The sequence below is a fragment of the Empidonax traillii genome, unplaced genomic scaffold (assembly GCF_003031625.1).
Source record: "Empidonax traillii isolate 1590-97213 ecotype Southwest subspecies unplaced genomic scaffold, ASM303162v1 scaffold1639:size91121, whole genome shotgun sequence".
In the NCBI taxonomy this organism is placed as follows: Eukaryota; Metazoa; Chordata; class Aves; order Passeriformes; family Tyrannidae; genus Empidonax; species Empidonax traillii.
Genome location: NW_020956832.1, coordinates 22,183 through 37,626, shown reverse-complemented (window position 1 = coordinate 37,626; position 15,444 = coordinate 22,183). Strand labels below are relative to the sequence as shown.

The following is a 15,444-nucleotide window of genomic DNA, read 5'->3' as shown; positions in this document are numbered from 1 at the left end:
CGGTGCAGAAATACTTGAAGCTCACTTTAAATTATTCTTCTGCACGTACATGTCTTTTCTTTAGGTTCACACACTTTCATTTTCAGAAGAGGTAAAAAGAACACTTGTTTCCCACCTGCTAAACCACACACTGATTCCCAGCCAAAGGATGTGCTGTGTTACCCTACAGTTTAGCAGGATGGGAGAGATTATGGGAAGGTTTCACCTCAGTTCCACTTGCTGGCAGGTATTAAATTAAAAAAAAAAAAACAAAAACAAGGTTGTCAAGTTTTCAAGATGCTGCCACACAACACACAGCATGGGCATGTCTCGTGCTGGCCCTTGGAAACCACCAAGGGCCACTGAATAAATACAATTCCATATAATTTTCAAGTTATAACATCCAGATCGGTGGCGTAGAGAAAGAGCTGGAATCAGGAGGATTTTTACACCTGCACAGCTGAGAAGAACGAAGAAGGAGACACGAAGAACTGGGCAGATGCTTCTCAAACTTTCCCAAGGTAAACCAGAATAATTTTGGGACTGAGATCGAGCACAACTAAACCTCAAACATCAGCGTTTTGCTTTGAAGTTAGCATAGGTCACTAAGGGGAAAAGGCAATAAAAGGAATGGAAGGGTGCAGGAAAATAACTTATGCCTAAGGAAAAAAATCCTCCCTGGGTTCCAGCAGCAAGGAGGATGCTCAAGGGCTTGGCCAGGAGCAGGAAACTTGGCCATCCCAGCAATTTCTTTGCCATCTACAGGAATTATAAAGAAGGAATAAGCCATAACACACACCACACACACCACGAATAAAGTATTTCTTTTTTTTTTTTTTTTTTTTCTTTCCTTTTTTTTTCTTTTTTTCCTTCTGTACTTTAAAGAACCAGATTTGGATGTTTTATAGAAAACAAGGTACAAAGCAAAGAGGTTGCTCCTGGCCAAAATTAAGGGGCTATGGACCCAAGCACAGACCCTCTGTGCTTGAGTTTATTACAGCCAGAGAGCCAAGCTGAATTTATTACAACCTCAAATTAAAGGGAGGGCTTGGGTAAGAAACCAGGGGTGACATTCTAAGGAAGCCTCTGAAAAGCTGACTCCAAGTAGTCAGCAACTGCCCAAAATACCTCCAACCCATTGTTTCAGGGTGATTACAGCAGCATTATGTCAGCTGCACTGAATTAAGAGCTGAAAGGAGTATACAATAAGTCAGCAAAGCTTCAAACTCCTACCCATAATATGGTTTTCTTTTGGTAGCCTAAAATAACTTAATGTAAAATGTTTCCACTCAGGGTGACCAAATTAATTACCCCCAAGACCATCCCGTGTGCTGAGCAAACCCAGCCTTGTGTCAGAAATCCTGCCAGCACCACGTGATGCCCTCCACTGACTGGGCTGATATTTTAAGCAGTGAGGAGCTGGAGGATCCAAAGCCTGTTCAGGGGGATGCAGGTTGAACCTCTCAGCCAAGATCTGACATGAAATTATTTTAGAAACCGTGGTGCAGGGAGAAAATTCCGCCTGCCTTGTTTACTGCAGCAGAACAGATTTGCCTTTCAATTAGCTCTAAAACATGCAGGCTGGCCCTGGCTTGAAATTAGCTGGAATATATTCAAAGAGAAGAACAAGGGGGGAAAATACCCCTCCATTTACATATTACACCTTTTTTTTGGGGAGTGGGCAGATAGAACTGCTGGTAGCCACAGTCATTTAGAGGTTTTGTTACTTTGAAATGAAAGCTAAAGGCACGTTACATAAAAAAAAACCTCTATATTGGATGCCCACGATAGATTTCAATTATAAATGTTTAATGTTTATGGAGTTTAGCAGCTGGGATTTCGCACTGAATTGGTACAAAAATGCTGCATCTGACAGTCAGATTCAGGGACCAGAGGAAGCAGCCAAATGCCAAGAATACTTAAACTATAAATACATAACAATCGCAGCAACAGTATTTCAGAGAGGCTGCGAGTGGGGAGGTTATTCAGAGTCATGGCACAGTGGGAGAACGTTGCTGTTCGACCACTGACTGCAAACCACCAGAACCAACAAGAAGAAAAATGCAGAGTCTTGATAAAAGGCAAGTTAAAAACTTGTTTTAGAGACTGTTTTGTGATTCATGGAGATCCACACCAATTAATTCTCTACAGACTCATCTTTATGCAGCCAGTTTCTGTAAAGAAGATGAATGGTTGTATAGCACAGAGACATCTTCCACACTTTACCCCGGGGAAGCTGATGATAGATTTACTACCTACACACCTCAGACAGTCCATTCATCACAGCCATTTATGTACATGCTAACAAATACATCTCTTAACTGCTGAGCAGCATTTCAAACCAAATGATACGTTTTCAATTTACTTGAGACAAAGGCAGAGAGCAGGGAAATGATAAAATAAAAGCAGGTGTAACCCAAGTGGGGAGCACAAGGCTTCATCTTCCAGTGACTCACACGGGCTGAGGAACTACAACTTACATTAAAAAATTATTTCTTTTCTTAAAGGTAAAAAAAAAAAATTATTAAAGACTCAAAACATTGCGTTCTTCAACCCACGAAGTAACTGTGATGAAGTAGTGTGAAATTAGAGCAGAAGGTGGCTTTATCCAGAGATCTCTGACCCAAGGCCACATCACTCTCAAAAAGCATGATGGAAAATATTCAGATGCAAACACTACATTTTCTACAGTTTCTGCAAGAAAACTTAGCTTTAGATAAACAACTTTGGGAATCCCCTGTTGCTTTAAAGGTAAATTGCTTACACCGAAGTGAAGCAAAACTCACAAAGATCGAGTTTTCTGTTATTATTTTAAAGTGGTTTAAATGTAGAGCCTTCACATGGGATTTAAATTTAAAGCAGTGACTGTCCTTTTTTGGTTTTATCATTAACCAACCAACATAAATTCACTTATCTCAAAATATAAGGAAATACAGAGGAATAATCCATCTGTAAGGTCACTTACAGATTGCATGTAAAAATACAGAAGCAACTGTTTCCCACAAAATAGGATCCTGTTAAAGCATCTTTTCCCAAGCTGGTTTATAAAGCCAATTCAAATACACAGATTATTCACAGTCTTTCAAGGATGTTGTCCAGCTCCTGAGTCTGGATTTTCAAGGCTGGAATTTTATGACCATTAAGGGTGAAGAACTACCAGAGCCCAAAGTGAGCATTTTATTTAGTGCAGAGGTGTTCCCACGTACAATTATCTTCTAGAAACATTAAAATACACCAAAAAAAAAATCTGTCCTTAAAGCATCTCAAACATTGGAGAAGGTCACTCTAAAAGGTTGAAGTAGGCATTTGCACTTTTTCTTTTTCCCCCCCTGGATGAAGAACAAGAGGTGACAAATTGCAGTGATTGAAGAGTTCTGTATTCTCAGTGTCCTGGGAAAAGATCTCATAACCAAGAGCATGCAAGCAGAGCTGAGAGCATCACTTTTGAGTTTTTCAGGGTGCAGGGGTCTTTGCAACAATCAATTATTTGCTGTATAAATAGATCCTGGCTGGTCTCCAGGTGCTGCAGTGGTTTCTCCCCTCCTCTCCCCTTCCACAGTTACTAATTATACATTGATTTTAGTGCTGTAGGGTCTAAACTGCAGCTAGATGAGTAGAAAAAGGATAAAAGTCTGTAGTATGGTTATGAATGGAGAGGAGCAGGGTACCCCTGAAGCCCTGACAAGGCCAGTAGCAAAACTCATGGACAACCCTCAAGTTAGAGCTCACCAAACCCGCACTGGGGAGCGTGACTGCTCGCTTAGCACAGAACTGCCTTCACGTGGCCTTTCCCGTGTGAAAAACAACAGCTTTTTCATTGTTTCAGGGCTTTTACTGCAAGAGGACAGACAGATGTGGCCCTGAAACAAAGACAACAACAAAAGATGACCCAGGGGCTGTTTTTTAACTCCTCGCTGTGTCTCAAGAGATCATGAAATTTAGGAGCAACTTTCTATTAGTTACTTCAACAGACACCTTCAAGACTTCAGAGATGAGACCCAAAGGTGATTCTGGGTTTTCTAACAGGGTCAGACCCCCACAAGGAGGACCTAAATCTCCACATGCCTCTGCCACCCTTCCACACCGGCAAAGAGAGAAATTGGGTTTCTATGAAAAATTTCTTCTTCTTTTTTTCCTTTTTTTTTTCCTTTTTTTTTTTCTTTTTCTCCTTAAGTAGTTGGGCTCAGCTGGTCAGGGAGAGAAGCCTATCACCAGCTTTTGCCTGTCCTGGCCAACACAGGTGAAGCGCAGCAGAGCCACCTCGTCTCAACGTGCAGGCGGTGCCATCACCAGCACAGTCCTCCCCAAAATCCAGGACAGGGAGTTTCTCATGGCGCACAACATCACGCTCAGCCGACTCTTCACTGAGCGTATTTATAACCTCTTTGTCCCGTATAAAAAAGGCTGATGGCTTTGCTGACATGAACACAAAGCTGCTTGGCACTAAAAACGCAATTGATGCATTTTCAGAATTATTTGCCCTTGTCATCTTCAGGGCTTATTTACAGTTTATGTTTCCTGATTTATTAGGCCTTAAAAACCTCTTTTGAATTTTATATCACAATCAGCAAGAGCCACGCCACCCACAGCACTTCCTTTTTATGATGCAAGATTCTGAAGCCTCAGATGCTTTGGATGTGCAAGTGTGGAAGTCCACAGTAATAATTTACAACCCTTATTTTCTTTCTCTGTAAGTACAATCAATTTTTTTTTTTTTATCTGAAATGAAAATTGCAACAGATGTCTGAAGCCAGGGGAAAGAAAAAAAAAAAACCACAAAGGAAAGTAAATTGTAAAAGTGGAAGGATCTTCAGGTGAGCGGGGAAGAATTTCTCTAGGGCAACACTTGCTTCCAGGCAGGATGGGTGCAGAGGATATAAAGCTGTTGTTTTTTACTTGATGTCCACCTCCATTTGGGATCAGAGCTGGATTCCTTTATCTGCCAGGCATCAGCTTATTCAGGGATTTCACTACGTCAAATTACATCTCAGGACCAAACTGAAAGCACCAGCTGAAACGCTGGACACAGCACAACACACCCTCTGTCAGCCTCACTTTGCAGCTCTTTGCTTGATAATGAATCTCTTAAATTTGAGGAACCCAGGACCTAACGGGAGTTTGGCAAACTGCAAAAAAAAAAACCAAACCGTAAGAAGCAGAAAATCTACCCTGGATATAAACCAAGCTAAATAAACACTCTTTGTCCTGAAAACACCAATGTTTCTTTCGCTCTCGCTTCAGATAATCACAGAATGGATCAGGTTGGAAGGGACCTTAAAGCTCATCTTGTTCCACTCCCCTGCCACGGGCAGAGACACCTTCCACTATTTCAGGTTGCTCCAAGCCCCATCCAACCTGGCCTTGGACACTTCCAAGGGTGGGGGGATAACGAACTTGCTGAGTAAATCGCACCAAGCAGCACAACACCACAGCAAACTCCCAGCCCAGTACCTGGAGGGGAATCCAGCTGCGCTGATCCGGATGGTCTCCAGCACTCCGCAGGCTCTCAGCTGCTGCACTACCCTCTTCGGATCAAATCTGCAATTATATTTAGGATGGGGACTAACACAGTGAAAAGGAACCCACACTTTCAGCCCACCAGACAGCGACTCTCGCAGAGACAGGAATTATCTTCTGCTCTTGTCGTCAGAGTAGGGGTTGAATAAAACCATCTTCCGTACTTTTTAGTCCATAGCCATTCCCTCACAAGCCTCAGGATGACCCATGCCTTGCTTTGGGAACACGCTGCACAGATGTCACACATTTCCTCCCCATGTCACAAGTTGTTGTACTTTTCAAGTGCAACAGGCTTTGCTACCACCCTGCCATCAATCCCTAGCGGTTTTCTTGGGATAAGATGACAATCTGCTGCAATTAATTAGTCCCTGCAGCCATAATCTACCCAGCTTTGTAAAGCAACACAATTATAATACAGAAGGGAAAGGCTACCCCACCTCAAGCTGCCTGATGAACCAGACAGTACTACTTCTGCGGTTTTAAAGTCCAGAAATCAAATTCAACAGCAAAATAAGTATGATATATTCAACTCCATATCAAACCACAGATTTACAGACTACATTTACCAAGAACAGTGATGCTCGTGCTCCTGACTAACATCAAGGGGTTCCTGACTAATGCAAGGGGTTTCTGCCCTCCTCTTTTTTAGCTGGCATCATCCCTTACTACTCATTGGCATCTCATTTCCATCAGCAATTTGCGCCAAAAAACTTCATGACAACTTCCAGCCAAAAGCTTCTCAGGTATCTGCTTGTCTCCTCCTGAAAGCCCAAAATATTTACACCTGCCAAGTCAAGATTACATGAATAATTCTGCCTGGTCTCTGCTGTACAGAAGCAGAATGGAAAATGCTTCCCCTCTTCTCTGGGCTTTTTTTAAATTCCCTGAACCTGTCAAGACTACCAGCAAGTTATTCACTGCAACACCACAAACACTAGGCAGGGTGAAAAATCAAGTCTGGGCTGTCACTCACTTCAAGGAAGAACCCACAAGGGTACAATTTCCATAAACAATAAATAATAAACAGGACTGGCAGATCGACGGGGAAGCTTCAGACCTGGAAGATCGCAGGGCAATCTCTGTTGTACACAAGGGAAAACTCTCTCCAAAGCAGACAAACCCTGCTCAGAGCAGGTGAAATGCAGTAACAGGAGAGGCTGCAGTCATCTATCTGCACCAACTCCAGCTATGGGCTAACCCTGAAACAAAGAGCTTCAAAGTGGGACTATACACACTATTAAAAACTCTTTTCCTTGCTATGGCAGGTACAACAAGAGTACAGAAGCCAACACAGCCTTCTTCAGAGCTTACAGCTAATCATCTAAGGAATCAGTCAAATATAAACCAGTGTCTGAATGTCTTCTAACCATTAATACCCTTCACTTTGCTGTTTGCAGGGGGAGAAGAGTCAAGCCAGGAAGCTTCCCAGTGGATACATCTCCACCAGCGCATTGTGACCAAGGGTGAGCCTGATTGCAGGTGCTTCACCCTCCTTTCAGGACACTGTTGGAGCTGTCTCTGCACCCTGAAGTTGCACTGTGCCCACTGGGAGCCCTCAGCCTGTGCTGGATCAGCCTCCCAGCTGATGGGGTTAACCTGCTTTCCTAAAGGTCACCACCTGCAGTTTATGCCTTTCGAGGACATCAAAGCATGATCTATGAGGTGCCTACATACTAACAGACAAGATTTTTTGGAGCTGAAGGGAACAAAACTGGGTACAAAGACACGACCAAGAGGTCAAGCAAGGCTAACAGCTCTCTGCTCTCACAGAGTTTGCCGCCTGCAATACATCTCTGATCTACAGAGGAAGATCGAGACTGGCTTTTTGTTTCAGCTGTTCACTCACCTGGAAACCTGCCTGAAGTTGACACAAGTCACATCTTTACTTTTTCTGCAATTTATTTTGGAAGCACCAAGACATTTTTGCTCATTTTACCAGCCCACTACTTTTCTCCACGTTTTCATTTCCTCATCTTTTCACGGTTTGGAACTGCAGCTATTTAAATCAAAGCAAGTCTAAGAAGAAATTGCACAAAGACCCTATTACTGCAAAGTAAGGCTGCTCAGTATCATTAGAAGAGTATAACTATGAGTTACTATAACCCAAATTAGTCTTCATTTCACACAGGCACAAAAAGCACGTAATGAAACCCCCCCAAAAAAAAGTGACTCCAGCAACATATACGGACCTTCCAGTTACAGGGACAACATTACAAGGAGGGTGCAATGTCCCTAGCAGAGGTCCAAAAGCACACTCTGTTGCTCTAAAGCTGAACATCCCACTTACTTAAAGGGCAGCTTCTCGTCGTTGGGTTTGATGCAGCGCACGTAGTGCGGAGTGGTGGCATTCAGGGTCTCCATCAGCAAATGCAGGGAATTGCGGAACTGGAAGAGAAAGCCGCTCATTTTGAGGAGGGAGGCAGGTGCTGCAGCCCTGCAGCCCAAGCTGGCAGCTGCCACAAGGCACCTGGGGCGACAGCCCCTGGATGTGACACAGCGTGAACCTCCCCGCCTGCCCAGCACGTGCAGGGGAAGCTCAGAGAAGGCACTGATGGGTTGAGAACTTCCAGCTTTAAGGTTCCTGAGCAACAAGTGGTTGCTCAGGACTCTACACAGTTGGGTCTCTGAAATATCTCCAAGGGTGGAGACGGCACAACCTCTCTGGGCTCTTGTTGCACTGTCTGACTGTCCATACAAGGGGAAAAATGCTCTTTTTTCTGAGGTTGTTTCAATTTATGAGTTCCACAGTACAATGGGACACGTTCCAGTGAATCCTAGAGTGGCTCCACCCTCCTTAAACCTCTCAGCTACTTCCAATCAAGACTACTCAAGCCTCCTCATCCAGAGACACTGCTAGAAGTCATCCATGTCCGGCAAGAGCCAAACATGGGCCATGGGAAAGTGTCTTCCCATCCCCAAAAGCTTTTTATTTCTCTCTGATTCAAACTGAAGCAACAAAATCTTCACTGGATTCTCCTGTTGTTGGCTGACTCACTCAAATCATGCATTACCTGATGTCCCACTGTTTTCTTGTGCTCCTTGTTGGCAGCTTTGATGGCTGGCCTGGCAGAACGGACGCTGATTTTGGATGTTCCCTTTCCCACGGAAGTGGCGGGCACAGCACCCTTCTCTTCGTGGAATAATTCTGCCACCATTGGATACTGGAACAAACGACAACACTTGAGCTACTCTGGCCCTGCCCACTGGGGAATGAGCCCACCCAAGCCACACTGCTCGGGTCATTTTTTTACCCATCTTAAAAGTGGAGGGGGAAAAAGGGCAAGAAAAGTGAAGCATTGTGTACATAACCCACATCAGGACCACGAGACCATTCTGTCTCATAGTTCATCAGACCTTGAATGTGCAAAAACAAGGAGGCTGAAGTCTCGTCCCACAAAACCTCCTGCGTGTGAGGTGCCTCACTCCCAGGGCTTGGTTTCAAAATACTCATCCAGTCCTGGCCACATCAAGGATGCTGCCTGAACACCACACACCCCAGGAACAGGAGTCTCCATGTGAGAAGGTCCCACCACAGCCCCAGAGTCACCCTTGCTTCTCTAACAATTAAAGAGACACCAGCACTCCCTCACTAATTACCTGCCTGTCAGCTGAACAAGCAAGGCGGCGGCAGGACTGCCATTCCACGGCCCTGGAGGCACCACATTTGGCTCCTCAGATCCCCAAAGTCTGGGATTTCTGGCAAGCCAGCAGCAATGTTTCCTCCTCACAGACGGGAGAACAGGTGAGCTGGCAAATGCACCTAATGTCCTTTTCTAATTATTATTATTTAAGGAGCAGGACATTCAAATCTGCACTAGACTGGGGAACTTGAATATTAAGCAAGCCATCTTCAATCTGGCCTGGTTAGCATGAATGTTAAATTTTCACATCTTGGGCTCCAGGACAGTGCCTGCTAAGGATCTGCTTCATACTCACAGTTTTTTATTTTTATCTCTGGGGCTCACTCAACTCCTACTAGAATAAAGGCTCTCACCTTCTTTGCCTGACACTCTATCCCCCCAAAAAAGACATCTTGACAGCTGTTGTACAGGTGCTGAGGGATAAGTAAGAAGGACAGATCCCTCCTTCCCAACTGGCAGAGTCGAAACCATCAGTGCATTATTCGTAATTACAAAGGAACTGGAGCATAATACCTGTGTAGCATGCCTGTATGCTCTCCCCTCCATCAGTATTCAAATCAGTTTCCTTAATTCAAAGAACATCAACTCCCAACTGTTTTAGCTGACCAGTGCTAACAGAACTAATTAGCTGCTTTATGAAGTCTCGTTCACTGTCCTGTTGATGGCATTAATTGCATTCTAATTAGCAGAAGGCAGTTCTGCCTTGGTGGGAGTGCTTCGTCAGCGATGTGGTTGTTGGTGGAGAGGTGTTTAGGTCCTTGCTGTGTTAAACTGAGGGCTCTCCCTTGCCCTCCTCATCGCTTTGGTGGGAGTACAAAGAAGAGAGCAGTGAATACTGTATGCAGGTCTGGTCCTCAGGACAGGACAAAGTCCTCACATCACAGCCTTTTGCAGCACAAATTTAAGTTTTAGCCGAACTAGCACATCTAAGCAGCAGACTCGGCACCGCCACTGCTACTCTCTTTGGTTCAGAGAGACCAGGTTGCTTTTTCACAGCAAAAGAAAATTGGTTTTATTAGTTTATAGCCCTGGAAAAGGCACATGGCAAGCAAGAGGCAAAAAAACCACACCCCAGGATAACACAATCTGCTGGCAAACAGGGGTTAGGGAAATCAAGAGCAGATCATCAGGTTTTAGAGGCTTTTCAGGAAGAAGGTGAGGATGTTCCTGCTGCTCTTCTTCCCAGGACAGCACAGCATCAGCACAGGTTGATAACAGTCACTGCCTCCATGTCACTAAAGAAAAGGCTTAAAGGCAGAAATTCTTCAAGCTGTCTCCCAAATGTTCTCAGAGCCAAGTGCGTTTGAGAGTGTTTTGTGCTGATGAGAGAAGCTGTGGCTGCCCCATCCCTGGGAGTGTCCAAGGCCAGGTTGGACAAGCCCACCTGGGCTAGTGGAAGGTGTCCCTGACCATGGCAGGGGGTGGGACCAGTGTGTTTAAGGTCCAGATAGTGTTTAAGGTCCCTTCCAACCCAAACCATTCCGTGCTTCTGTGATCACAAATGCAGATGTTGGTGTCGCCTACAAAGCCACCACCATGAAGCCACAGGGTCCAAACACCTGATCCCAAAGGAGCATTACCCTAGTTTGCAGGACAGGTAAACTCACATCTTTGGTCCTAAGACATTCACCATTAATTTTTTTAGGGTTTGATTTGTTCGGGTTTTTTTAGGTCAAGCAAACCAGTTGCAAGGAGCAGGGTTTGGTTGATTTTTTAGGTATTAAATGTAAGTCAAGCCTGCTCTGGTATTGTATTATAGTCCCTATATATGACAGAGAGACCTATTTAACCCTTTTTAAAAAATCTCTTATTTTTGCAGAAGGAGTTCCAGGGTCCCCAGCACTCTCCAGCAAGGGGTTACATCTCTCCTCTGCAACCAAGTCAAACAGAAATCCCTGCCAGACACTGCCAGTTCTGCACCACTGACTTCAACAGCAAGTTCAGCACTGGCTAAATAATTCATCATACAGCATCAATTATTCCTGGAGGCTACCTGGCATTTCTAATAAGCTCTAATCATGTCCAGATTTTGCCCTGGGAAGCTTCCTGAACATGCAGAGCTCTTGATTTGGGCATTATTAATGTTCGGTTTCACGGTTATTTGTCTCACAACTACCCCCACGGATGAGAAATTTGCTCATCCTGTCATCTTCACATGAATTCCTGGTGGGGACACAGGACAAGCCACTGACAACAGTCAAATAATTTCCCATCCTCATCTCTGAGCTTTGACAGGAACAAGCTCCTGCTTAAAATGCTCCTAAAACCACTATTTCCTCCATCTCCCCTCATCCCACTCCTTTTTTAGGGTGCCCTTTGGAAGGTGACAGCCAGAAGTTAAACCCAAGGGAGGGTGACACAAAGAGAAGCCTGGACTTGTGACATGTTTGCTTGCAACACGCAGCGAGGTCCAAATTCCGTCATGCAAAAAAAAAATCCCAAACCCAATTTAACATACTGGCCTGTGCTGTGGAAGGCTTTGAAATGTTTTGTAGAAAAGCAGATGTGTTCCTTCCTTAAACCACACACAAGGTTTGGCACCCCAAAGTCATGCAGCCTTGATTTTGGATGCAGGATGCAGGTGCTGGACTTTGCAGGGCCGGATTTTCATACCGACTCCCTAATAAAAGCTGCCCCCTGGAAGGGATGAGGCTGTCTACGAAGCTTCATCTCATTAATTGACAATGAAAGACTCAAGGCTGCAGGGAAGAACTTCTGGTCTGGTTTTAAAACAGTAAGTATTTGAAATTCCTTAGATGTCTGTGCTGTTTGACACCTTTAACCCAAACCACCCAAGTGCCCATGGAGGGAAGAGTGTGGTACTGGAAGTCAGCGTAAAATCTGCTCAATTTATACACAGAACTGTCAAGTGTCCAACCTGAAGCCCATTGCCAAATGCCCTTTCACTGCAGGCAAGACCCACACTAAAGCCTGCAGAGCCCCACAGCTCCTGCTCTTCTGCTTCCAACATCCCCGCAGAACTGCTGGAGATTCTAAACACTGAGAGCCAAAATGCTCTTTACCAGAAAGACCTGGTAGTCAAAGTCAGTCAATACGTCCCTGTTGGCACCTGAAGCAGTGAGATGTTGGCAAGCTGTTTGCACAACACCTGAGAGAAGAAAGGCACAAGGCACGAAATCTTGTCACACGGGAATTGGCAGCGTGATGATCATCAGTATGAGTTAATTTGTTAAAACTGTATATTGGCAGGGGTGTGAAACAGCTCCACAGCAGCTGGGACATCTCAAGAGTTTGGGCAACGTTTCCAGCATTTTGTACGAACCCTATTTTTTGCATACTCATCATTAAAGTAATTAGAAAACACAGGGATATGTATGATGGACGACAGCTAAAATAAACAGCAGTTTTCATACAGGAGGGTGACAGGGTCGTCAAAGCTACCCACAATATACAGACAACAGTGTTGATCATGGCTTTTAACCCCAGGATCACCTTGCTTTTGAGCAACCTAGTCCAGTGGAAGGTATCCTGGCTCACAGCAGGGGGTTAGAACAAAGATGATCTCTAAGGTCCCTTCCAATCCAAACCATTCTGTGGCTCTATAATAGCACCTTCAGTGCCAGTTGACAAGTGGGGAGCTCCAAGCAAGAGTTAAGCGGGATTTACAACACCCAGTAACTTATCTGTTCCTAATTTTAGCTCTTGGTGACCGAAAAAGAAGAGGATCAGTAGGTTTGGAAACGATTTTTTGTGATGACAGGACACCAATACCAGGGTGAAAGAACACATACAACCAGGACCACTGCCACGATTTACTGCTTTTACCTTGCTGGCTCTCAGGATGCTGATCTGCTCCTCGTACACGGTGTCCCGGTTCTTCTCCAGGAATCCCTCACTCTGGTATTCCACCTAGCGATGGAGACAAAAGAAATCTCAGAGGGTAAAGTCAAACCACACGGGGACAAGGCGCTCCCACCTCTCCCCCGCTGTCAGGAGCTCACCCGAAAAACCTGAGAAGGGCAGAGAGGAGAACAAGAGGAATCTAAACATCACTTTTTAATCAGAAGAAGTGAATCCGAATGAAAGCAAAATCCTCGCTGCAAACACAGGCTGTTTCTTAGTCTCTGTATGGAAACCAGAGTGGAAAAAATGCAAAGTTCATCAGTAACTCTACACGGTCTTTTGTTCATTCCTCATCTTCTTGTGAGCTAATCAATAAACCTCAAATGATGTTGCGGTTACGTCTCTTGTAGGTCTCTCTGAGTTTTTGAAACTGCAGAGGGCTGGGATGCAAAGGAACTTAGAAAAACATTTTTTAAAAGCACACTTTAGGGAGGACAGAAGAAAATTTCATTTTTTACATTTGAAGTTGGCTGAAATAAGCGACCATAAAAAAAAAAAAAAAAAAAAAAGAAAAGAAAAGAAAAGAAAAAAGAAAAAAAAAGGTAAAACTTACAGAGAGATATTGATTGTGAGGGATACAAGTGCAAAATCACTTGCCTAAGGAAAGATGAGTACCAACCTTTGCCACAAAAAGTGCCTCTCACATCCGGGGCAAACCTGGTTGGGAGAAGCACATGTACAGCAGCAAAGCACCTGCTTGTTGTCTGGCTCCTCAGACACGTCCCTGGTCTTTTTTTTTTTTTTTTTTTTTCCCCCAACAAATGGGCCTTTGGGATAACCACAAGCGTTTGAGATTCTCATTTGCTGTGAGTGGCATCTGTCACATCAGGGTTTTGATGAAGTTGGAGCACATGGACATGTCCCTGCAGCTCCAGACACTGGGATTTAGTTTATTTCAGTCCCGCTGTTGGCATCTTCTCCCTCACAAAGGTGGGATCAGCCCAGGATCACCTCTCACCTCCTCCCTGCACTGTGCCTCACCGACACTCGCAGTTTCCAGCCCCAGGTACCTTATCAGCGAAGTGCACGATGATGAAGGAGGTGTTGGACATGCGGGGCTTCTGGAAGAACTCGCTGGAGCCGTGGCGGTCGTACAGCTTCTGTGCCCAGTTCTGGTCAGTGCCCTTGGGAACCTGCAAGGGGGGGAAGATGGACCAGTTCTAGGACCGTGTGCTGCTCTATTTTCTGGTATATTCCTGACAAACACACTAGAATTTAATTGCCAGTGAAAAACACCCAAATGCCAGTTCTGTTCCAACATACAGAATTGCTCCTACAGGAAAGAAAAAAAATCCCAAATATTAAGGAGGTATTTTTACACTTAAGTTGCATTAGTGACTCGGGCACCAGCATTATTTTTTTAGTGCTATTTTTGGTGAACAAATATTTCCAGAAACTGCCGTCTTAGAAAACAGGCAGGAAGTTCTGGTTTATCTCATTTAAAATAATAATGGCAGTACAATAATAATTCTTAGATATTAAAATTAAATAATAGTAACATTATAAGTCTTAAGAAATCTCTGCCACTTTGGGATCACTTGGATTCCAATCCCATGATGTTTTAACCCCAGTTACACACAGGGTTGGGACTTCAGACCCAAAGACTTGTCCTGCCGCAGCCAAACGATTCCCGTGCCCCCTTCCCACACATCCAGCACCTGCAGTTTTTACCCACTAAATAATGGTTAAATAAAGTTAATGCAATATACTATCAAGAAACTGTGTTTTGTCTCATTATTTTCTAAGCACATATGCTGTATAGCAGCACATAAAAATATGCTGTAATTTAATATTTAATAAATATCAAATACATAATTACACTTCCCATAAAGAGTAATTTTCACAGAGACAGTTAGATCCTTCTCAGTTAACCAGCCAAAACCCCCAAAACTTTCCAAAAAACATAACGGCATTTGAGGAAAGCACCTAGCCGTACGCATATTTTATTTTGTATTTTTCTAACCCAACGAGCTTGACACAAAACAAAATCCTTGAAAATCAAAGGAAACAAGGAGTGAAATTGTTACTCTTGAGGGCTGAGAGCCACAGCTGACGGGGTTCCTCCCCATCCCACGGATCACTGCCAGTAGGACAGGAACAGCTGCACATCAATCCATAATTTTTAACGAAAAAAATGACCGCCTAGATAATTGAGGTTAGGAAAAGAGAAGAGCTGGAAGAGAAGCGTTAGGCAAGACTTGAAATTAGAGGGTACAAAAGCCCAGAAACCACAGAACAACTGTGCAGCACCAGGGAGAGCTCTGGATCATCCATCAGGACTTTACATAGACCTTTATAAGAAAAAGGACAGTGGAAGTAGGGGCAGTAAACAGTGAGAAGGAAAATTCCAGACAGATGAGGAATATTTCTCAGTGCTGCTCTGAAGCAGCCTTTGATTTCATGGCAGCAAACCAAAACACACCAGAAGGGCTCTGGACACTGG

The 15,444-nt window shown here is 44.2% G+C and overlaps 1 protein-coding gene across 1 annotated transcript in view; it reads right to left on the bottom strand.

Annotated features, from left to right (window-relative positions):
• MYO5B (myosin VB) overlaps nt 1–15,444 on the bottom strand; it is a gene marked incomplete at both ends in the record, with an annotated part of 78,880 nt that overhangs the window by 45,171 nt on the left and 18,265 nt on the right. The window contains 5 exons of the mRNA XM_027908172.1: nt 5,431–5,517; nt 7,784–7,881; nt 8,508–8,657; nt 12,924–13,007; nt 14,012–14,134. Coding sequence (XP_027763973.1) covers nt 5,431–5,517; nt 7,784–7,881; nt 8,508–8,657; nt 12,924–13,007; nt 14,012–14,134 — 542 coding nt within the window. The remainder of the gene's footprint in view (nt 1–5,430; nt 5,518–7,783; nt 7,882–8,507; nt 8,658–12,923; nt 13,008–14,011; nt 14,135–15,444) is intronic.